At 50.7% G+C, this 24,209-nt stretch overlaps 3 protein-coding genes across 3 annotated transcripts; all 3 read left to right on the plus strand.

Moving 5' to 3' along the window:
* Positions 1 to 1,421: 1,421 nt before the first annotated feature.
* Positions 1,422 to 4,142, plus strand: LOC134368596 (testis-specific Y-encoded protein 3-like; the record flags this gene model as incomplete). The annotated part of the gene is made up of 7 exons (XM_063085023.1): positions 1,422 to 1,655; positions 1,752 to 1,904; positions 2,496 to 2,651; positions 3,396 to 3,473; positions 3,603 to 3,714; positions 3,809 to 3,957; positions 4,062 to 4,142. Coding segments are annotated over exons 1-7 (963 nt in total), but the record flags the coding sequence as incomplete, so codon positions are not given.
* Positions 4,143 to 9,859: 5,717 nt separating this feature from the next.
* Positions 9,860 to 12,256, plus strand: LOC134368599 (testis-specific Y-encoded protein 3-like; the record flags this gene model as incomplete). The annotated part of the gene is made up of 7 exons (XM_063085024.1): positions 9,860 to 9,865; positions 9,962 to 10,105; positions 10,610 to 10,765; positions 11,510 to 11,587; positions 11,717 to 11,828; positions 11,923 to 12,071; positions 12,176 to 12,256. Coding segments are annotated over exons 1-7 (726 nt in total), but the record flags the coding sequence as incomplete, so codon positions are not given.
* Positions 12,257 to 17,975: 5,719 nt separating this feature from the next.
* On the plus strand, positions 17,976 to 20,372 carry LOC134368600 (testis-specific Y-encoded protein 3-like; the record flags this gene model as incomplete). The annotated part of the gene is made up of 7 exons (XM_063085025.1): positions 17,976 to 17,981; positions 18,078 to 18,221; positions 18,726 to 18,881; positions 19,626 to 19,703; positions 19,833 to 19,944; positions 20,039 to 20,187; positions 20,292 to 20,372. Coding segments are annotated over exons 1-7 (726 nt in total), but the record flags the coding sequence as incomplete, so codon positions are not given.
* Positions 20,373 to 24,209: the final 3,837 nt, after the last annotated feature.

Below are 24,209 nucleotides of genomic sequence, written 5' to 3' on the forward strand. Positions count from 1 at the left end.
CCAGCACAGACCTGCCTGCTGCCACTACTGCTGCCACCGCTCCTTCAGAACAGCTTCTCTGCCACCCATTCCGTTGGGCACTCACTTCTAACTCAGAGACTCGGGAGACATATCTGACTGGCACTGCCAAGTCATGCACCCTGCTCTAGCCGCAAGAGAGGCTGGAAAAGCAAGTATCTAGCCTCTCTGCTTCTAGAATGAGATGTGGAGCAGTGCCTCATCAGGTTGGAGAGAATGCTCAAGGAGAGATTAAGAAGGTACAGCAACAACTATCAGAGACCCCTGGGCTACCCAGATACCAAGGTCACAGGGTGCTCTAAATGCATCTGCAGCTTTGTGACTCCAAAAGTCCAAATCCAGATGCTTTCTGGAACAGCTTTTCTAGAATGAAAGGGAGACTTAATCTTGATGTGAAAAACTGCCCCAGGCAGTTTTTACTGCGTAGTTCACGCCCTCTTTGCCCTGGTCCCTTTCACCTTGCCTCTTTTGCAAGAGGTAGCCCGGGAGTCTACTAGTGCGAGTGAAAGTGCAATACCACGTTACCAGAATAAAGAAGGAAGGGCAGAAAACACAGTTGTGAAGCAAGGGGGTGCCCGTGTACAATTCCATCGCGACACTAGAACAAAAGACAGTGACATCAGTCACCCAACATAGCATGTGTGGAACCACGCTCGCTACCGTCTACCCAACAGGGAGGGGAGAAAAGAGAACGATCACGAGGCAGAAGGGTGTAGGAGATCTGGATGAAACCCTTGACCTACGGACTCACTATACATACCGAAGAGAGGAACCTAAAAACCTTCGAAGGACTTCCTTTCTTCCAAAGTACACACAGCCAGTGACATCCACCCGGTGACCATCTGCCATTGGTAGAAAGGAGGCCACGGCTTGCTCTCTCAGTCTCTGGGAAGGCACTGCATCAATGTGTGCATGCAGGCGGCTGGACATTCTGCTGAATCACCTCCATTGTGCCAGGCACTGAGGAGGAGAGGGTCTGATACTTGCAGAGACAATCGTGCACTATTTCTGAGACCCCTAATTTTCCTAATCCTGAGGGAGACGATGCAGTAGCGCTCTTTGCCTCTAGACCCGGTGAAATCCAGCGCAGCAACATATAGAGCAACACATGGGCCCGGCCCTCAGAGAACCTCACTCTGTCTGTGGGCTGGAACTGAAATACCCAGTACTGTCCACTGCGCCTGCTTCGTGTCCTTACGTACTTTATGTTGTCTGAATTTGGTGCCACATAATACGCAGGCATGGACCTTGGAGTGGAACACTCATTGGACTTTTCAAATGGCAAACCAGCTGTGTGCGCGCACTGCACCTGACAAGTTGGAGGGCTTCCTGGAGACACGAGCCTGGGCTTGCAGGCAGGGCAGTTGTGCCTCAGATGTCTGCGTCCGGGAGGCGTGGCCGTCATGGGTGACAGCCACTACCTCTTCATCCATTGCCTGTGGAGCCACAGTAGCGGTCTGGGCGTGGCTGGGCGCCTTGGCCCCATGACGACGGCAGAGCGCGCCAAGCCATGCGCATGCGCCCGATGCCGAGCCCGACCGCGAGGCTCCCGGAAGTTCCCAGAGCCGGAAGCTGCCTGCGGCTCGGCTTCTCTAGCTCCTGCCTGGGGGTGTGCAGCTCAAGGCTTTCGGCCTTGCGTACCCGGCGCAGCTGAGCCTGCTGAGGACCAGGGCAGCATGGCGAGTGAGGCGGGCTCCCGGGAGGAAGGGTCTTCCGCCGAACCCTGGATGAAGGTAGGTGTGGGAAAGGGCCCTCGGGAGGGAGGGGCCGGTAGACCTCTTGGGGAGCAGCCGCCAGAGGCCAGTAATGGCGTCGGGTGTGCGAACCAAGCAGAGTTGGGTGGGACGCCCGAGGAGGCCTCCTGGACCGGGGTTGAAGCTGTGCAGGTAAGCGAGGCCTTGGCAGAGAGGGAGGCGGCGGCGACCTGGCGGGAGGTGGCGCTAGTTTTGTTTGAGGCAGTGGAGGTGGTGGAGGTCGCTGTGGAGGAGGGAAGAGGAGAAACCGGAAGAGGCGTGTGAGGAAGGAAAAGTCGAGGACCAGGAGGATAAAGAGCTGGAAGACGTGGTGCTGTCCTTGTGGATGGAATGGCGGTGGCAGAGGTCGTTGAGTGGCAGGAGGAGCAGGAAGAGAAGGGGTGATCCGAAGAGGGAGAAGAGGAGAGAGAAGTCGAGGAGCAGGATGATGTGGTGCTTGTGTTGGTGGATGTTATTCAGGAGGTGGAGGCAGTGGAGCAGGACGAGGAGAAGGAGGAGCAGGAGCAGTGGAAGGAGGAGTGGGCGCAGCACGTGATGGACGGTGAGAGGGTGGTGTAGGAGCCTGACAGGGAAGAGGAGGAGGAGGAATTTGAGGAAAAAGTTCAGGAAGAAGACGTGGGGGAGGAAACTCTGATGCAACTTGTAGAGCCTGAGGAGAAGCTTGAATAGAAGACCCCGACACAGACTCTGTGGAGCCCCATGTTGTCCTTATCCCCTCTGTAGTCGCTGGAGGCCCTTCAGTTAGAGATGGAGCCCGTGAACAACCAAGCCAGGACGGCCTTTGCTTGTTTGAGGCAGAACCTGGTGCAGAGACGTAGGACTCTTCTCGGTCACCGAAGGTCCATCATCCAGGGCATCCCTGGCTTCTGGGCCAAAGCCGTATCCTTTCGAATCTCGCTTTGTACTGACCGGTAGGAGCATGGGCAAGGGTAATAGCAATCGATCCATGGGACAGCTCAGCATGAGAATATACAGGCTTTTCTGGCCGGTTGCTCAGTTGTTTAGAGAATGGTACTGATAGCACCAAGGACCAGTGTTCCGTCCCTGTACTGGAAAACATCTGCTTGGGGGGTGTGGGGGAAGGTACAGACTGAGGGAAGACGGAGCTGCAGCCACACTCGTGCAAATACAAATACTTATGGCACAGAGACACTAACTGGGGCGGAGAATTAGAAGTCATTCTGGATCAGTGTCGTGAATAGCACAAAGGAGTTCTCATGTAGAAAAGGTGTTTGAAGGACAGGCTTTCCTGACAATAATGCTGTAGGAAAGTGTATGAATTCCCACCCTAGTCAGTCAGAGCTGATAAAGTGCATACTTAGATACAAGCAGATTCACTTTTGCCCCTAGTACATCGGGGACACATAGAGCTCAGCATCCCTCAGAAAGGAGCCCCTCCCTGCGTCAACGTGGACAGTCTCCCATTTAAGGCCACGCAAGGCACCCATTGCCTTGAGTGTGTCTCATGACAGGCAGGGAGGGCACAGTGCATAAGGTGTGGGAGACACAATGTGTGAGGTGTGGGAGACCCCTGCGCAACACACTCTCCTAGCTGTTTATACATGCTCAGTTGCTTCTAGCGCCTACTTCCGTAGCATGGAAAGGCTCCTTGACCTGAGGCAGATTGTGAACCACCCCGAGATGTTGGCCATGATCAGCGATGAAGATGAAGACTTGCTTAGCTACGTGATCGACTTGGAGGTCAGAACTAGTGAGACTGAGGCTGGAAGGTTGAGCGGGGAAGGATAAGAGACGCAATTCTTTCAGGCAAACAGAAAAGGGTAGGTGACCTGAAAAGAAATTTTAGCCTTCTCCACTTTGTCATGACAGGTGGAGGAAATCAGGCATCCCATTCACTGCTGCAAGATCATGATGTTCTTTCGGGACAACCCGTACTTCCGGAATAAAGTGATTATTAAGGAATATCTCATTAATGTCACCGGTAGGAGGTGGATCCCAGGATGGGTAGTGAAGGTGTTGGGTTTATCATCGTCAGCATGCTCCAACCCCTTCCTGTATACTTTTCTTCCCTGCAGGATATACGGCATCTCATTCCACTCCAGTTCAGTGGTATCAGGATTATGAACATGAGGCTTATAGCCGCAGGCACCACAACAGCAGTGTTAACTTCTTCTTCAACTGGTTTTCTGACCACAACTTTGCAGGATCTAACAGGATCGCTGAGGTAGGGCCTCACTGCGAAAATTCAGAAATGACCAGGGAGGGTTCCCAGCCTTCTTGGGAATGGTGTCTGAACCCTGAGCGGTCCTGTCCTGGTTCCCCTAACAGATCATCTGTGAAGACCTATGGCTCAATCCCCTGCGGTACCACATGAGGATGCAGGTGCCTGGACAGGGAACCGAGAGGGCAGGTGAGCAGCTCGGGAAGTAGGGGCTGAAATGCATGTTTTGGGGTACCTGGACACTCATTTCACAAGTGTAGAAATTGAAAGACAGGGAATGACACAAACCAGGTCACCCAGGGCATCAAGATGAAACAGGAACATGGGAGAAACTGCACTGCAAAACAAGTTAGAGCTGGGGAAGCTTAAGCCCACTGCACTGTAGTCAGTGTCCGGAGTCGTTTGGACAGAAGCAAAGTTCAATCCTTTACTTCTCTGAACTTAATTCCATGACAGCCAACCCCACCCTCAGTCATTTCTCCACCCCCTTAAATTTTGGCTCATCAAATGTTCCTCCTTTCACCCTTTCCACAAAAGGCTATGAATATTTGTACAGTCTCTCATTCCTTTCTCTCATCAATTTTCCATTTTGGTAATCAGTGTCTTTTAATTTTCTTGTTTATCTCCTTAGCTTATTCTACTCATACAGAGAACACTGGCAGTGGGGCAGATGTTACGGAGAGCAATTTCTAACACATGGTAAGGGGAAATTGAAGAGGTCACAAACGGGGAAGGGCTAGTTTTTCCTGGGCAGGACCTTGCATAATTAAAGCAATTTTTAACATTTTTCAGAGAAAATGAGTTTTTATGTGTGTTTGTGTGTTTTAGAGTATTCCAAGTTTTTGAGTTGAATATCTCGGAGCATCAAACTTTACCTAAAAAAGCAGAACTTCTAAAAAGTGACTTCAGATACAGTGTTCTCATGCTCAGGATTGAAAGAAAAGCAGATCCGGTGATGAAAAATGCAGACAGCAAGACACTTGGATAAAATCGGATTGGTGTGAAGGAGAAATAAACACCATCAAGCTTACATGTCTCTGTGTATGTGCTTGTGTACTGGATTGGGGTGAGATTATACATAGGTCAAATCCATGTGGGATTTTTAATTCTTTGTCCAGGAACTGTCAGTCTGTGGAGGATCTGGGCTTATAAAGTTGTAGAGAGCAGATACACCAAGGTTTGGGATTCCGTCTGAGGACTTTTTTTTTCCTTCCCCACAGAGCAGGGGTTGTGGAGAAAGAAGAAAGGAAAGAGAAACAGTTTAGTTTGACACTTCTTGTTTTTCCCAGGAATGGGAGGGTAGTTCAAAGAAAGGACCTAGTGATTACAGAAGTAAAATAATCAGGGTGAAATTTTCTTGCACAGGGTTCCTCCAAATATCCTCTTTTGTGCATATTGTCAGACACGTTAGGAGAATTCAAGGTGCAACTATTAAAGTTCGTTTCTCTTCTGAACCAAACGTCATCCTTAGGTAGATGAATGCACAGTGCTTTGCTGGGACAATCAACCTGTCAGGGCCAGGCTTCCCAGCAACATTTTAAGAAATGGGAATATAAGGTATATGAAGGGACTGTGGGAAAGGACACAAAGGGATGAGGGAAGGCAGTGAAGGTGTGGCTTTGTTTCTTGCAAAGGTGACTAAGTGAAAAGATAAACTTTTGGGAAAAAGCAGGTCTCCTCATAGTTGTATGTGAGTGCCGTTGTTTTTCCAGGTGACTGAGTTTGGGCAAAAAATATAAACAGAGCAGGGAGGTGGAGTGGTTGAATATACAACTGCCAGACTTTCACCCATGTGCTGTCTGTCCCTAGATGATCCTAGATGTAGACTTTATTCTTAATATTCCTATTTTCAGATGGTCTAAGCTTTTACGCAAGACCCTGTGTATTAGGTGAAGATCCCAAAATGTAAACGGACACGAGTGGGAACTCAAGAGACAAGGAAAAGGAGTTAGGAAACCAGTTCCCCAAGGCCCCAACTTCTTCTCTATGGGTCCAGTCATCAGGTGGGGTAACAGGTATCATAGCAGAGGGGGCAATGGCAGCCCCAGGATCTGGGGCACGTTTACAGAGCAGGGCTTCTGTGGTGGGGTGGGCCCAAACCCTGTAATGACAGGGCCCTCCCCAGCTGTGGGCTCTTGGTCCCTCCTCCTCCAGCTCCGGGAAACAGCGCGAGGGGGGCGGGGGGAGACCGCTGGGATCTGGGTCTGAGGCTGCCCAACATATAATCAGGTTATGCTCCTGGGTAGGTCCTCTCCCCAAGTCCCAAATGTTCCACCTGAAAATTAAATCTCTGCAATGGGGGAGAGGGAGGTGGGGCCTAGAAAAGGGAAGGAGTCATGGGACAAGTCTGCCTGGGCGGGGACTCAGGAGGAGAATGCTCTAGGAGGTCATAGATAGATGGAGTTATGGGAGTAACATTTTGGGGACTCCACTGTGACCTGTCTGAAGCTGGGGAGCACAGGATGGGGTATAAAAGGCTGGTGTCCAGGGCCAGGGTTCCACAGAAGAGCTGGGGGGAGATGGGGATGGCACCACACCCCCTGCTCCTCCTCCTGTCCCTGTCCCCTCTTGGGAGTGAACGTTCACACAGAGAAGAAAACCAGCTCACTGCACAGACTGTGTCTTCAGTGGGAGGCCGGCGGGCACTGGGGAGAAAGCTGCTGATCCTGTGCCAGGTGGGCTCTGAGCTTCGGGGGCACTGCCCGGACTGGGAGCCCCACGTGACTCAAGGCCCTGTCTAGGCACAACTCAAGGGAGCTAGGTGGGCAGGCCACAGGCCCAGACTTGAAGACCTGTGCCCCTTAGGGCTGTGACTGACATAGAGCATTCAACGTGGGAGCCAATTTCTGATCAGATTCTGCTGTTGAGAGAGAGACAGAGAGGTGGTGAGTTCACAGAAAAAAATCAGGCAGACCTGGAGTTGGCAAGTGCATCACAAGCAATGAAGTTGTGGTGAAACCCAGAGTCGCAAAAACAGCATTTAAGTCCTCTAAGAAAAGTGCTAAAAGTCATCCCTGCAGAAGTGTCGTGGCTGTCCTGATGTGCTCAGAATGCTGAGGAAGGAAATCAAAGGTTGCCGAAACATCCACTTGCTGGTTCAGGGTTACAGGATTTAAACAACATGCTGGAGACTGACTGCATTGGATACATCACAAGGTAATATGGGGAATCTTAAACAAAATGCTGGAGCAAATTGGGATCCTAGAAAAATGCGACTGAGTAGAGGAAGCGCTTGCCTGGGCGCTTTCAAGGTAAGGAAGTGTTTGAGGTTACCTGAGAACCAACCCTAACCACAACCATGATATCCAGCCCTAAACCTCGAAGCGTAATCCTAACACTAACCCCTGCAATACTGGCCTCCCTGTCCCTGCAGTTCCCATCAACAGAACCCGCCCCCTGGGGTCTTGGGGTGGGGCTCGGGGCCACACAGCTCTGGAGCTGAAACCATTTCTCAAAACTCCTGTAACTTGCTTTCCAACCGGGAATCACAACCCTGTCTACATTGCCTATTTCCTTTCAGTAGACGAGAGTGGAAGCCAGACTGAGAAGGGGCCTGCACATGGATCTCAGGTAGCCCTGAACCCTATGATGACCACATAAGAATTTCAAATCAACTTGCCAGAATGAAAAAGAAGCATCCCCAGAGCGCCTGAAGTGCAGCCAGGGATGGCAGTCACAGGACCATGCCGGGTGTTGGGATTGAGGTGTCTGGGCACCCACATTCCCCTGCGTGGATCTTGTCACCACAATCTACCCATTGTCCAATCTGACCCTCAGCAATGTACCCATGGTGCCCGGAGGTGGGCAAGAACCATCACACATCTCAGAATTCACCCCAGTGTCCCCCAGCTGATGACTTGCAGAGAGCTGACACTGAGCACATCTGCCTGACCTTGTCCTAAACTCCATGTGTGTCAACCCACATAAACTCAGAAGCAGCCAGTGACATCGATAATACTGTGATAGATGGAAAAGAACAAGAGAGCAGAGTTTGATTGTGTGTATAATGAGAGATATACAGTGACAGATATAAGGTGAGATATTTATATAGTGAGTAATTTATATAGTGAGGGATATATAGTGAGAGATATATATAGTGAGAGAAATATATAGTGACATAGTTATAGTGAGATATTCATATGGTGAGCGATACATACAGTGAGATATATGTGCTGAGATATTTATATAGTAAGATATTCATATAATGAGAGAATTATCCAGTGAGAGATACATAGTGATATATATACATTTGTACATAATAAGCACACTATTATAAAAATCTCCATTTCTTGGCAAATTACCCAAGAACTCAGCCAATCTGTGGCAAAATTTAGTCACAGACCCTGGTGTATTAGCCCATGTTTGTGTTGCTATAACAGAAATACCTGAGACTGGGTAATTTATAAAGAACAGAGGTTTATTTGGCTCAGGATTCTGGTACAGCTGCATCTGGCGCGGGCCTCAGGCTGCTTCTACTCATGGCGGAAAGTGGCAGGCAGCCGGTGGGTCCAAGCAGGTCACATGGTGAGAAGCAAGAGAGAGAGAGACAGACAGACAGACTCTTTCTCTCTTCTTTTAAAGCCCTCAGAACCACACGCCTGACCACCATTATTAATCCATTCACTACTGCACGGTCCTACAATCCAATCACCTCTTCAAGGCTCCTCCTTTCAATTACCGTAATAGGATTTCCCACCCTCTTAACATTCACAGTGGGGGCCAAGTTTCTAATACATAAAACCTGGGGGACACAATTTAAGCTGCAATGAGTTTTGGGGGGGCATGATTCAATCCGCTCCACCTGGCGTCTTGGCTCAAGCTCTGCTCAGGTAGCCCCTGTCCGGTGATGGCAGATCCCCTGGACTGCTGACACCCTGCACGCTTGGCTTCCCACCTGCTGACAGGCTCCGTCTGGCTCGCGGAGAGGGTGAAGGATGCAGTCAGAAGGGGGACACTCGGGAACCAGCTAAAGTAGGGGCAAACCTCCTGTCTGCCAGCTGCCCACTTCCTACACCTGCACCCCAGCTGTCACTCTGCGGCACCTACACCTGCCCCTCAGCTGTCGCTCTGCAGGACCTACACCTGCACCCCACCCTCAGGCTGCCATCTGAGCCGAATGCTGGCGGATGAGGACGCACTGAGGAGGAGAGGGTCTGATACTTGCAGAGACAATCGTGCACTATGTCTGAGACCCCTAATTGTCCTAATCCTGAGGGAGACGATGCAGTAGTGCTCTTTGCCTCTAGACCCGATGAAATCCAGTGCAGCAACATATAGAGCAACACATGGGCCCGGCCCTCTGAGAACCTCACTCGGACTGTGCGCTGAAACTGAAACACCCAGTACTGTCCACTGCGCCCGCTTCGTGTCCTTAAGTACTTTATGTTGTCTGAATTCGGTGCCACACAAGACGCAGGCATGGACCTTGGAGTGGAACACTCATTGGACTTTGCAAAGGGCAAACCGGCTGTGTGTGCGCACTGCACCTGGCAAGTTGGAGGGCTTCCTGGAGACACGGGCCTGGGCTCGCAGGCAGGGCAGTTGTGCCTCAGATGTCTGCGTCCGGGAGGCGGGGCCGTCATGGGTGACAGCCACTACCTCTTCATCCATTGGCCGTGGAGCAACAGTAGCGGTCTGGGCGTGGCTGGGCGCCTTGGCCCCATGACGACGGCAGAGCGCGCCAAGCCATGCGCATGCGCCCGATGCCGAGCCCGACCGCGAGGCTCCCGGAAGTTCCCAGAGCTGGAAGCTGCCTGCGGCTCGGCTTCTCTAGCTCCTGCCTGGGGGGTGTGCAGCTCAAGGCTTTCGGCCTTGCGTACCCGGCGCAGCTGAGCCTGCTGAGGACCAGGGCAGCATGGCGAGTGAAGCGGGCTCCCGGGAGGAAGGGTCTTCTGCCGAACCCTGGATGAAGGTAGGTGTGGGAAAGGGCCCTCGGGAGGGAGGGGCCGGTAGGCCTCTTGGGGAGCAGCGGCCAGAGGCCAGTAATGGCGTCGGGTGTGCGACCCAGGCAGAGTTGGGTGGGACGTCCGAGGAGGCCTCCTGGACCGGGGTTGAAGCTGTGCAGGAAAGCGAGGCCTTGGCAGAGAGGGAGGCGGCGGCGACCGGGCGGGAGGTGGCGCTAGTTTTGTTTGCGGCAGTGGAGGTGGTGGAGGTCGCTGTGGAGGAGGGAAGAGGAGAAATCGGAAGAGGCGTGTGAGGAAGGAAAAGTCGAGGACCAGGAGGATAAAGAGCTGGAAGACGTGGTGCTGTCCTTGTGGATGTAATGGCGGTGGCGGAGGTCGCTGAGTGGCAGGAGGAGCAGGAAGAGAAGGGGTGATCCGAAGAGGGAGAAGAGGAGAGAGAAGTCGAGGAGCAGGATGATGTGGTGCTTGTGTTGGTGGATGTTATTCAGGAGGTGGAGGCAGTGGAGCAGGACGAGGAGAAGGAGGAGCAGGAGCAGTGGAAGGAGGAGTGGGCGCAGCACGTGATGGACGGTGAGAGGGTGGTGTAGGAGCCTGACAGGGAAGAGGAGGAGGAGGAATTTGAGGAAAAAGTTCAGGAAGAAGACGTGGGGGAGGAAACTCTGATGCAACTTGTAGAGCCTGAGGAGAAGCTTGAATAGAAGACCCCGACACAGACTCTGTGGAGCCCCATGTTGTCCTTATCCCCTCTGTAGTCGCTGGAGGCCCTTCAGTTAGAGATGGAGCCCGTGAACAACCAAGCCAGGACGGCCTTTGCTTGTTTGAGGCAGAACCTGGTGCAGAGACGTAGGACTCTTCTCGGTCACCGAAGGTCCATCATCCAGGGCATCCCTGGCTTCTGGGCCAAAGCCGTATCCTTTCGAATCTCGCTTTGTACTGACCGGTAGGAGCATGGGCAAGGGTAATAGCAATCGATCCATGGGACAGCTCAGCATGAGAATATACAGGCTTTTCTGGCCGGTTGCTCAGTTGTTTAGAGAATGGTACTGATAGCACCAAGGACCAGTGTTCCGTCCCTGTACTGGAAAACATCTGCTTGGGGGGTGTGGGGGAAGGTACAGACTGAGGGAAGACGGAGCTGCAGCCACACTCGTGCAAATACAAATACTTACGGCACAGAGACACTAACTGGGGCGGAGAATTAGAAGTCATTCTGGATCAGTGTCGTGAATAGCACAAAGGAGTTCTCATGTAGAAAAGGTGTTTGAAGGACAGGCTTTCCTGACAATAATGCTGTAGGAAAGTGTATGAATTCCCACCCTAGTCAGTCAGAGCTGATAAAGTGCATACTTAGATACAAGCAGATTCACTTTTGCCCCTAGTACATCGGGGACACATAGAGCTCAGCATCCCTCAGAAAGGAGCCCCTCCCTGCGTCAACGTGGACAGTCTCCCATTTAAGGCCACGCAAGGCACCCATTGCCTTGAGTGTGTCTCATGACAGGCAGGGAGGGCACAGTGCATAAGGTGTGGGAGACACAATGTGTGAGGTGTGGGAGACCCCTGCGCAACACACTCTCCTAGCTGTTTATACATGCTCAGTTGCTTCTAGCGCCTACTTCCGTAGCATGGAAAGGCTCCTTGACCTGAGGCAGATTGTGAACCACCCCGAGATGTTGGCCATGATCAGCGATGAAGATGAAGACTTGCTTAGCTACGTGATCGACTTGGAGGTCAGAACTAGTGAGACTGAGGCTGGAAGGTTGAGCGGGGAAGGATAAGAGACGCAATTCTTTCAGGCAAACAGAAAAGGGTAGGTGACCTGAAAAGAAATTTTAGCCTTCTCCACTTTGTCATGACAGGTGGAGGAAATCAGGCATCCCATTCACTGCTGCAAGATCATGATGTTCTTTCGGGACAACCCGTACTTCCGGAATAAAGTGATTATTAAGGAATATCTCATTAATGTCACCGGTAGGAGGTGGATCCCAGGATGGGTAGTGAAGGTGTTGGGTTTATCATCGTCAGCATGCTCCAACCCCTTCCTGTATACTTTTCTTCCCTGCAGGATATACGGCATCTCATTCCACTCCAGTTCAGTGGTATCAGGATTATGAACATGAGGCTTATAGCCGCAGGCACCACAACAGCAGTGTTAACTTCTTCTTCAACTGGTTTTCTGACCACAACTTTGCAGGATCTAACAGGATCGCTGAGGTAGGGCCTCACTGCGAAAATTCAGAAATGACCAGGGAGGGTTCCCAGCCTTCTTGGGAATGGTGTCTGAACCCTGAGCGGTCCTGTCCTGGTTCCCCTAACAGATCATCTGTGAAGACCTATGGCTCAATCCCCTGCGGTACCACATGAGGATGCAGGTGCCTGGACAGGGAACCGAGAGGGCAGGTGAGCAGCTCGGGAAGTAGGGGCTGAAATGCATGTTTTGGGGTACCTGGACACTCATTTCACAAGTGTAGAAATTGAAAGACAGGGAATGACACAAACCAGGTCACCCAGGGCATCAAGATGAAACAGGAACATGGGAGAAACTGCACTGCAAAACAAGTTAGAGCTGGGGAAGCTTAAGCCCACTGCACTGTAGTCAGTGTCCGGAGTCGTTTGGACAGAAGCAAAGTTCAATCCTTTACTTCTCTGAACTTAATTCCATGACAGCCAACCCCACCCTCAGTCATTTCTCCACCCCCTTAAATTTTGGCTCATCAAATGTTCCTCCTTTCACCCTTTCCACAAAAGGCTATGAATATTTGTACAGTCTCTCATTCCTTTCTCTCATCAATTTTCCATTTTGGTAATCAGTGTCTTTTAATTTTCTTGTTTATCTCCTTAGCTTATTCTACTCATACAGAGAACACTGGCAGTGGGGCAGATGTTACGGAGAGCAATTTCTAACACATGGTAAGGGGAAATTGAAGAGGTCACAAACGGGGAAGGGCTAGTTTTTCCTGGGCAGGACCTTGCATAATTAAAGCAATTTTTAACATTTTTCAGAGAAAATGAGTTTTTATGTGTGTTTGTGTGTTTTAGAGTATTCCAAGTTTTTGAGTTGAATATCTCGGAGCATCAAACTTTACCTAAAAAAGCAGAACTTCTAAAAAGTGACTTCAGATACAGTGTTCTCATGCTCAGGATTGAAAGAAAAGCAGATCCGGTGATGAAAAATGCAGACAGCAAGACACTTGGATAAAATCGGATTGGTGTGAAGGAGAAATAAACACCATCAAGCTTACATGTCTCTGTGTATGTGCTTGTGTACTGGATTGGGGTGAGATTATACATAGGTCAAATCCATGTGGGATTTTTAATTCTTTGTCCAGGAACTGTCAGTCTGTGGAGGATCTGGGCTTATAAAGTTGTAGAGAGCAGATACACCAAGGTTTGGGATTCCGTCTGAGGACTTTTTTTTTCCTTCCCCACAGAGCAGGGGTTGTGGAGAAAGAAGAAAGGAAAGAGAAACAGTTTAGTTTGACACTTCTTGTTTTTCCCAGGAATGGGAGGGTAGTTCAAAGAAAGGACCTAGTGATTACAGAAGTAAAATAATCAGGGTGAAATTTTCTTGCACAGGGTTCCTCCAAATATCCTCTTTTGTGCATATTGTCAGACACGTTAGGAGAATTCAAGGTGCAACTATTAAAGTTCGTTTCTCTTCTGAACCAAACGTCATCCTTAGGTAGATGAATGCACAGTGCTTTGCTGGGACAATCAACCTGTCAGGGCCAGGCTTCCCAGCAACATTTTAAGAAATGGGAATATAAGGTATATGAAGGGACTGTGGGAAAGGACACAAAGGGATGAGGGAAGGCAGTGAAGGTGTGGCTTTGTTTCTTGCAAAGGTGACTAAGTGAAAAGATAAACTTTTGGGAAAAAGCAGGTCTCCTCATAGTTGTATGTGAGTGCCGTTGTTTTTCCAGGTGACTGAGTTTGGGCAAAAAATATAAACAGAGCAGGGAGGTGGAGTGGTTGAATATACAACTGCCAGACTTTCACCCATGTGCTGTCTGTCCCTAGATGATCCTAGATGTAGACTTTATTCTTAATATTCCTATTTTCAGATGGTCTAAGCTTTTACGCAAGACCCTGTGTATTAGGTGAAGATCCCAAAATGTAAACGGACACGAGTGGGAACTCAAGAGACAAGGAAAAGGAGTTAGGAAACCAGTTCCCCAAGGCCCCAACTTCTTCTCTATGGGTCCAGTCATCAGGTGGGGTAACAGGTATCATAGCAGAGGGGGCAATGGCAGCCCCAGGATCTGGGGCACGTTTACAGAGCAGGGCTTCTGTGGTGGGGTGGGCCCAAACCCTGTAATGACAGGGCCCTCCCCAGCTGTGGGCTCTTGGTCCCTCCTCCTCCAGCTCCGGGAAACAGCGCGAGGGGGGCGGGGGGAGACCGCTGGGATCTGGGTCTGAGGCTGCCCAACATATAATCAGGTTATGCTCCTGGGTAGGTCCTCTCCCCAAGTCCCAAATGTTCCACCTGAAAATTAAATCTCTGCAATGGGGGAGAGGGAGGTGGGGCCTAGAAAAGGGAAGGAGTCATGGGACAAGTCTGCCTGGGCGGGGACTCAGGAGGAGAATGCTCTAGGAGGTCATAGATAGATGGAGTTATGGGAGTAACATTTTGGGGACTCCACTGTGACCTGTCTGAAGCTGGGGAGCACAGGATGGGGTATAAAAGGCTGGTGTCCAGGGCCAGGGTTCCACAGAAGAGCTGGGGGGAGATGGGGATGGCACCACACCCCCTGCTCCTCCTCCTGTCCCTGTCCCCTCTTGGGAGTGAACGTTCACACAGAGAAGAAAACCAGCTCACTGCACAGACTGTGTCTTCAGTGGGAGGCCGGCGGGCACTGGGGAGAAAGCTGCTGATCCTGTGCCAGGTGGGCTCTGAGCTTCGGGGGCACTGCCCGGACTGGGAGCCCCACGTGACTCAAGGCCCTGTCTAGGCACAACTCAAGGGAGCTGGGTGGGCAGGCCACAGGCCCAGACTTGAAGACCTGTGCCCCTTAGGGCTGTGACTGACATAGAGCATTCAACGTGGGAGCCAATTTCTGATCAGATTCTGCTGTTGAGAGAGAGACAGAGAGGTGGTGAGTTCACAGAAAAAAATCAGGCAGACCTGGAGTTGGCAAGTGCATCACAAGCAATGAAGTTGTGGTGAAACCCAGAGTCGCAAAAACAGCATTTAAGTCCTCTAAGAAAAGTGCTAAAAGTCATCCCTGCAGAAGTGTCGTGGCTGTCCTGATGTGCTCAGAATGCTGAGGAAGGAAATCAAAGGTTGCCGAAACATCCACTTGCTGGTTCAGGGTTACAGGATTTAAACAACATGCTGGAGACTGACTGCATTGGATACATCACAAGGTAATATGGGGAATCTTAAACAAAATGCTGGAGCAAATTGGGATCCTAGAAAAATGCGACTGAGTAGAGGAAGCGCTTGCCTGGGCGCTTTCAAGGTAAGGAAGTGTTTGAGGTTACCTGAGAACCAACCCTAACCACAACCATGATATCCAGCCCTAAACCTCGAAGCGTAATCCTAACACTAACCCCTGCAATACTGGCCTCCCTGTCCCTGCAGTTCCCATCAACAGAACCCGCCCCCTGGGGTCTTGGGGTGGGGCTCGGGGCCACACAGCTCTGGAGCTGAAACCATTTCTCAAAACTCCTGTAACTTGCTTTCCAACCGGGAATCACAACCCTGTCTACATTGCCTATTTCCTTTCAGTAGACGAGAGTGGAAGCCAGACTGAGAAGGGGCCTGCACATGGATCTCAGGTAGCCCTGAACCCTATGATGACCACATAAGAATTTCAAATCAACTTGCCAGAATGAAAAAGAAGCATCCCCAGAGCGCCTGAAGTGCAGCCAGGGATGGCAGTCACAGGACCATGCCGGGTGTTGGGATTGAGGTGTCTGGGCACCCACATTCCCCTGCGTGGATCTTGTCACCACAATCTACCCATTGTCCAATCTGACCCTCAGCAATGTACCCATGGTGCCCGGAGGTGGGCAAGAACCATCACACATCTCAGAATTCACCCCAGTGTCCCCCAGCTGATGACTTGCAGAGAGCTGACACTGAGCACATCTGCCTGACCTTGTCCTAAACTCCATGTGTGTCAACCCACATAAACTCAGAAGCAGCCAGTGACATCGATAATACTGTGATAGATGGAAAAGAACAAGAGAGCAGAGTTTGATTGTGTGTATAATGAGAGATATACAGTGACAGATATAAGGTGAGATATTTATATAGTGAGTAATTTATATAGTGAGGGATATATAGTGAGAGATATATATAGTGAGAGAAATATATAGTGACATAGTTATAGTGAGATATTCATATGGTGAGCGATACATACAGTGAGATATATGTGCTGAGATATTTATATAGTAAGATATTCATATAATGAGAGAATTATCCAGTGAGAGATACATAGTGATATATATACATTTGTACATAATAAGCACACTATTATAAAAATCTCCATTTCTTGGCAAATTACCCAAGAACTCAGCCAATCTGTGGCAAAATTTAGTCACAGACCCTGGTGTATTAGCCCATGTTTGTGTTGCTATAACAGAAATACCTGAGACTGGGTAATTTATAAAGAACAGAGGTTTATTTGGCTCAGGATTCTGGTACAGCTGCATCTGGCGCGGGCCTCAGGCTGCTTCTACTCATGGCGGAAAGTGGCAGGCAGCCGGTGGGTCCAAGCAGGTCACATGGTGAGAAGCAAGAGAGAGAGAGAGACAGACAGACAGACTCTTTCTCTCTTCTTTTAAAGCCCTCAGAACCACACGCCTGACCACCATTATTAATCCATTCACTACTGCACGGTCCTACAATCCAATCACCTCTTCAAGGCTCCTCCTTTCAATTACCGTAATAGGATTTCCCACCCTCTTAACATTCACAGTGGGGGCCAAGTTTCTAATACATAAAACCTGGGGGACACAATTTAAGCTGCAATGAGTTTTGGGGGGGCATGATTCAATCCGCTCCACCTGGCGTCTTGGCTCAAGCTCTGCTCAGGTAGCCCCTGTCCGGTGATGGCAGATCCCCTGGACTGCTGACACCCTGCACGCTTGGCTTCCCACCTGCTGACAGGCTCCGTCTGGCTCGCGGAGAGGGTGAAGGATGCAGTCAGAAGGGGGACACTCGGGAACCAGCTAAAGTAGGGGCAAACCTCCTGTCTGCCAGCTGCCCACTTCCTACACCTGCACCCCAGCTGTCACTCTGCGGCACCTACACCTGCCCCTCAGCTGTCGCTCTGCAGGACCTACACCTGCACCCCACCCTCAGGCTGCCATCTGAGCCGAATGCTGGCGGATGAGGACGCACTGAGGAGGAGAGGGTCTGATACTTGCAGAGACAATCGTGCACTATGTCTGAGACCCCTAATTGTCCTAATCCTGAGGGAGACGATGCAGTAGTGCTCTTTGCCTCTAGACCCGATGAAATCCAGTGCAGCAACATATAGAGCAACACATGGGCCCGGCCCTCTGAGAACCTCACTCGGACTGTGCGCTGAAACTGAAACACCCAGTACTGTCCACTGCGCCCGCTTCGTGTCCTTAAGTACTTTATGTTGTCTGAATTCGGTGCCACACAAGACGCAGGCATGGACCTTGGAGTGGAACACTCATTGGACTTTGCAAAGGGCAAACCGGCTGTGTGTGCGCACTGCACCTGGCAAGTTGGAGGGCTTCCTGGAGACACGGGCCTGGGCTCGCAGGCAGGGCAGTTGTGCCTCAGATGTCTGCGTCCGGGAGGCGGGGCCGTCATGGGTGACAGCCACTACCTCTTCATCCATTGGCCGTGGAGCAACAGTAGCGGTCTGGGCGTGGCTGGGCGCCTTGGCCCCATGACGACGGCAGAGCGCGCCAAGCCATGCGCATGCGCCCGATGCCGAGCCCGACCGCGAGGCTCCCGGAAGTTCCCAGAGCCGGAAGCTGCCTGCGGCTCGGCTTCTCTAGCTCCTGCCTGGGGGGTGTGCAGCTCAAGGCTTTCGGCCTTGCGTACCCGGCGCAGCTGAGCCTGCTGAGGACCAGGGCAGCATGGCGAGTGAAGCGGGCTCCCGGGAGGAAGGGTCTTCTGCCGAACCCTGGATGAAGGTAGGTGTGGGAAAGGGCCCTCGGGAGGGAGGGGCCGGTAGGCCTCTTGGGGAGCAGCGGCCAGAGGCCAGTAATGGCGTCGGGTGTGCGACCCAGGCAGAGTTGGGTGGGACGTCCGAGGAGGCCTCCTGGACCGGGGTTGAAGCTGTGCAGGAAAGCGAGGCCTTGGCAGAGAGGGAGGCGGCGGCGACCGGGCGGGAGGTGGCGCTAGTTTTGTTTGCGGCAGTGGAGGTGGTGGAGGTCGCTGTGGAGGAGGGAAGAGGAGAAATCGGAAGAGGCGTGTGAGGAAGGAAAAGTCGAGGACCAGGAGGATAAAGAGCTGGAAGACGTGGTGCTGTCCTTGTGGATGTAATGGCGGTGGCGGAGGTCGCTGAGTGGCAGGAGGAGCAGGAAGAGAAGGGGTGATCCGAAGAGGGAGAAGAGGAGAGAGAAGTCGAGGAGCAGGATGATGTGGTGCTTGTGTTGGTGGATGTTATTCAGGAGGTGGAGGCAGTGGAGCAGGACGAGGAGAAGGAGGAGCAGGAGCAGTGGAAGGAGGAGTGGGCGCAGCACGTGATGGACGGTGAGAGGGTGGTGTAGGAGCCTGACAGGGAAGAGGAGGAGGAGGAATTTGAGGAAAAAGTTCAGGAAGAAGACGTGGGGGAGGAAACTCTGATGCAACTTGTAGAGCCTGAGGAGAAGCTTGAATAGAAAACCCCGACACAGACTCTGTGGAGCCCCATGTTGTCCTTATCCCCTCTGTAGTCGCTGGAGGCCCTTCAGTTAGAGATGGAGCCCGTGAACAACCAAGCCAGGACGGCCTTTGCTTGTTTGAGGCAGAACCTGGTGCAGAGACGTAGGACTCTTCTCGGTCACCGAAGGTCCATCATCCAGGGCATCCCTGGCTTCTGGGCCAAAGCCGTATCCTTTCGAATCTCGCTTTGTACTGACCGGTAGGAGCATGGGCAAGGGTAATAGCAATCGATCCATGGGACAGCTCAGCATGAGAATATACAGGCTTTTCTGGCCGGTTGCTCAGTTGTTTAGAGAATGGTACTGATAGCACCAAGGACCAGTGTTCCGTCCCTGTACTGGAAAACATCTGCTTGGGGGGTGTGGGGGAAGGTACAGACTGAGGGAAGACGGAGCTGCAGCCACACTCGTGCAAATACAAATACTTACGGCACAGAGACACTAACTGGGGCGGAGAATTAGAAGTCATTCTGGATCAGTGTCGTGAATAGCACAAAGGAGTTCTCATGTAGAAAAGGTGTTTGAAGGACAGGCTTTCCTGACAATAATGCTGTAGGAAAGTGTATGAATTCCCACCCTAGTCAGTCAGAGCTGATAAAGTGCATACTTAGATACAAGCAGATTCACTTTTGCCCCTAGTACATCGGGGACACATAGAGCTCAGCATCCCTCAGAAAGGAGCCCCTCCCTGCGTCAACGTGGACAGTCTCCCATTTAAGGCCACGCAAGGCACCCATTGCCTTGAGTGTGTCTCATGACAGGCAGGGAGGGCACAGTGCATAAGGTGTGGGAGACACAATGTGTGAGGTGTGGGAGACCCCTGCGCAACACACTCTCCTAGCTGTTTATACATGCTCAGTTGCTTCTAGCGCCTACTTCCGTAGCATGGAAAGGCTCCTTGACCTGAGGCAGATTGTGAACCACCCCGAGATGTTGGCCATGATCAGCGATGAAGATGAAGACTTGCTTAGCTACGTGATCGACTTGGAGGTCAGAACTAGTGAGACTGAGGCTGGAAGGTTGAGCGGGGAAGGATAAGAGACGCAATTCTTTCAGGCAAACAGAAAAGGGTAGGTGACCTGAAAAGAAATTTTAGCCTTCTCCACTTTGTCATGACAGGTGGAGGAAATCAGGCATCCCATTCACTGCTGCAAGATCATGATGTTCTTTCGGGACAACCCGTACTTCCGGAATAAAGTGATTATTAAGGAATATCTCATTAATGTCACCGGTAGGAGGTGGATCCCAGGATGGGTAGTGAAGGTGTTGGGTTTATCATCGTCAGCATGCTCCAACCCCTTCCTGTATACTTTTCTTCCCTGCAGGATATACGGCATCTCATTCCACTCCAGTTCAGTGGTATCAGGATTATGAACATGAGGCTTATAGCCGCAGGCACCACAACAGCAGTGTTAACTTCTTCTTCAACTGGTTTTCTGACCACAACTTTGCAGGATCTAACAGGATCGCTGAGGTAGGGCCTCACTGCGAAAATTCAGAAATGACCAGGGAGGGTTCCCAGCCTTCTTGGGAATGGTGTCTGAACCCTGAGCGGTCCTGTCCTGGTTCCCCTAACAGATCATCTGTGAAGACCTATGGCTCAATCCCCTGCGGTACCACATGAGGATGCAGGTGCCTGGACAGGGAACCGAGAGGGCAGGTGAGCAGCTCGGGAAGTAGGGGCTGAAATGCATGTTTTGGGGTACCTGGACACTCATTTCACAAGTGTAGAAATTGAAAGACAGGGAATGACACAAACCAGGTCACCCAGGGCATCAAGATGAAACAGGAACATGGGAGAAACTGCACTGCAAAACAAGTTAGAGCTGGGGAAGCTTAAGCCCACTGCACTGTAGTCAGTGTCCGGAGTCGTTTGGACAGAAGCAAAGTTCAATCCTTTACTTCTCTGAACTTAATTCCATGACAGCCAACCCCACCCTCAGTCATTTCTCCACCCCCTTAAATTTTGGCTCATCAAATGTTCCTCCTTTCACCCTTTCCACAAAAGGCTATGAATATTTGTACAGTCTCTCATTCCTTTCTCTCATCAATTTTCCATTTTGGTAATCAGTGTCTTTTAATTTTCTTGTTTATCTCCTTAGCTTATTCTACTCATACAGAGAACACTGGCAGTGGGGCAGATGTTACGGAGAGCAATTTCTAACACATGGTAAGGGGAAATTGAAGAGGTCACAAACGGGGAAGGGCTAGTTTTTCCTGGGCAGGACCTTGCATAATTAAAGCAATTTTTAACATTTTTCAGAGAAAATGAGTTTTTATGTGTGTTTGTGTGTTTTAGAGTATTCCAAGTTTTTGAGTTGAATATCTCGGAGCATCAAACTTTACCTAAAAAAGCAGAACTTCTAAAAAGTGACTTCAGATACAGTGTTCTCATGCTCAGGATTGAAAGAAAAGCAGATCCGGTGATGAAAAATGCAGACAGCAAGACACTTGGATAAAATCGGATTGGTGTGAAGGAGAAATAAACACCATCAAGCTTACATGTCTCTGTGTATGTGCTTGTGTACTGGATTGGGGTGAGATTATACATAGGTCAAATCCATGTGGGATTTTTAATTCTTTGTCCAGGAACTGTCAGTCTGTGGAGGATCTGGGCTTATAAAGTTGTAGAGAGCAGATACACCAAGGTTTGGGATTCCGTCTGAGGACTTTTTTTTTCCTTCCCCACAGAGCAGGGGTTGTGGAGAAAGAAGAAAGGAAAGAGAAACAGTTTAGTTTGACACTTCTTGTTTTTCCCAGGAATGGGAGGGTAGTTCAAAGAAAGGACCTAGTGATTACAGAAGTAAAATAATCAGGGTGAAATTTTCTTGCACAGGGTTCCTCCAAATATCCTCTTTTGTGCATATTGTCAGACACGTTAGGAGAATTCAAGGTGCAACTATTAAAGTTCGTTTCTCTTCTGAACCAAACGTCATCCTTAGGTAGATGAATGCACAGTGCTTTGCTGGGACAATCAACCTGTCAGGGCCAGGCTTCCCAGCAACATTTTAAGAAATGGGAATATAAGGTATATGAAGGGACTGTGGGAAAGGACACAAAGGGATGAGGGAAGGCAGTGAAGGTGTGGCTTTGTTTCTTGCAAAGGTGACTAAGTGAAAAGATAAACTTTTGGGAAAAAGCAGGTCTCCTCATAGTTGTATGTGAGTGCCGTTGTTTTTCCAGGTGACTGAGTTTGGGCAAAAAATATAAACAGAGCAGGGAGGTGGAGTGGTTGAATATACAACTGCCAGACTTTCACCCATGTGCTGTCTGTCCCTAGATGATCCTAGATGTAGACTTTATTCTTAATATTCCTATTTTCAGATGGTCTAAGCTTTTACGCAAGACCCTGTGTATTAGGTGAAGATCCCAAAATGTAAACGGACACGAGTGGGAACTCAAGAGACAAGGAAAAGGAGTTAGGAAACCAGTTCCCCAAGGCCCCAACTTCTTCTCTATGGGTCCAGTCATCAGGTGGGGTAACAGGTATCATAGCAGAGGGGGCAATGGCAGCCCCAGGATCTGGGGCACGTTTACAGAGCAGGGCTTCTGTGGTGGGGTGGGCCCAAACCCTGTAATGACAGGGCCCTCCCCAGCTGTGGGCTCTTGGTCCCTCCTCCTCCAGCTCCGGGAAACAGCGCGAGGGGGGCGGGGGGAGACCGCTGGGATCTGGGTCTGAGGCTGCCCAACATATAATCAGGTTATGCTCCTGGGTAGGTCCTCTCCCCAAGTCCCAAATGTTCCACCTGAAAATTAAATCTCTGCAATGGGGGAGAGGGAGGTGGGGCCTAGAAAAGGGAAGGAGTCATGGGACAAGTCTGCCTGGGCGGGGACTCAGGAGGAGAATGCTCTAGGAGGTCATAGATAGATGGAGTTATGGGAGTAACATTTTGGGGACTCCACTGTGACCTGTCTGAAGCTGGGGAGCACAGGATGGGGTATAAAAGGCTGGTGTCCAGGGCCAGGGTTCCACAGAAGAGCTGGGGGGAGATGGGGATGGCACCACACCCCCTGCTCCTCCTCCTGTCCCTGTCCCCTCTTGGGAGTGAACGTTCACACAGAGAAGAAAACCAGCTCACTGCACAGACTGTGTCTTCAGTGGGAGGCCGGCGGGCACTGGGGAGAAAGCTGCTGATCCTGTGCCAGGTGGGCTCTGAGCTTCGGGGGCACTGCCCGGACTGGGAGCCCCACGTGACTCAAGGCCCTGTCTAGGCACAACTCAAGGGAGCTGGGTGGGCAGGCCACAGGCCCAGACTTGAAGACCTGTGCCCCTTAGGGCTGTGACTGACATAGAGCATTCAACGTGGGAGCCAATTTCTGATCAGATTCTGCTGTTGAGAGAGAGACAGAGAGGTGGTGAGTTCACAGAAAAAAATCAGGCAGACCTGGAGTTGGCAAGTGCATCACAAGCAATGAAGTTGTGGTGAAACCCAGAGTCGCAAAAACAGCATTTAAGTCCTCTAAGAAAAGTGCTAAAAGTCATCCCTGCAGAAGTGTCGTGGCTGTCCTGATGTGCTCAGAATGCTGAGGAAGGAAATCAAAGGTTGCCGAAACATCCACTTGCTGGTTCAGGGTTACAGGATTTAAACAACATGCTGGAGACTGACTGCATTGGATACATCACAAGGTAATATGGGGAATCTTAAACAAAATGCTGGAGCAAATTGGGATCCTAGAAAAATGCGACTGAGTAGAGGAAGCGCTTGCCTGGGCGCTTTCAAGGTAAGGAAGTGTTTGAGGTTACCTGAGAACCAACCCTAACCACAACCATGATATCCAGCCCTAAACCTCGAAGCGTAATCCTAACACTAACCCCTGCAATACTGGCCTCCCTGTCCCTGCAGTTCCCATCAACAGAACCCGCCCCCTGGGGTCTTGGGGTGGGGCTCGGGGCCACACAGCTCTGGAGCTGAAACCATTTCTCAAAACTCCTGTAACTTGCTTTCCAACCGGGAATCACAACCCTGTCTACATTGCCTATTTCCTTTCAGTAGACGAGAGTGGAAGCCAGACTGAGAAGGGGCCTGCACATGGATCTCAGGTAGCCCTGAACCCTATGATGACCACATAAGAATTTCAAATCAACTTGCCAGAATGAAAAAGAAGCATCCCCAGAGCGCCTGAAGTGCAGCCAGGGATGGCAGTCACAGGACCATGCCGGGTGTTGGGATTGAGGTGTCTGGGCACCCACATTCCCCTGCGTGGATCTTGTCACCACAATCTACCCATTGTCCAATCTGACCCTCAGCAATGTACCCATGGTGCCCGGAGGTGGGCAAGAACCATCACACATCTCAGAATTCACCCCAGTGTCCCCCAGCTGATGACTTGCAGAGAGCTGACACTGAGCACATCTGCCTGACCTTGTCCTAAACTCCATGTGTGTCAACCCACATAAACTCAGAAGCAGCCAGTGACATCGATAATACTGTGATAGATGGAAAAGAACAAGAGAGCAGAGTTTGATTGTGTGTATAATGAGAGATATACAGTGAC

This window comes from Cynocephalus volans, chromosome X (assembly GCF_027409185.1).
Source record: "Cynocephalus volans isolate mCynVol1 chromosome X, mCynVol1.pri, whole genome shotgun sequence".
NCBI lineage: Eukaryota > Metazoa > Chordata > Mammalia > Dermoptera > Cynocephalidae > Cynocephalus > Cynocephalus volans.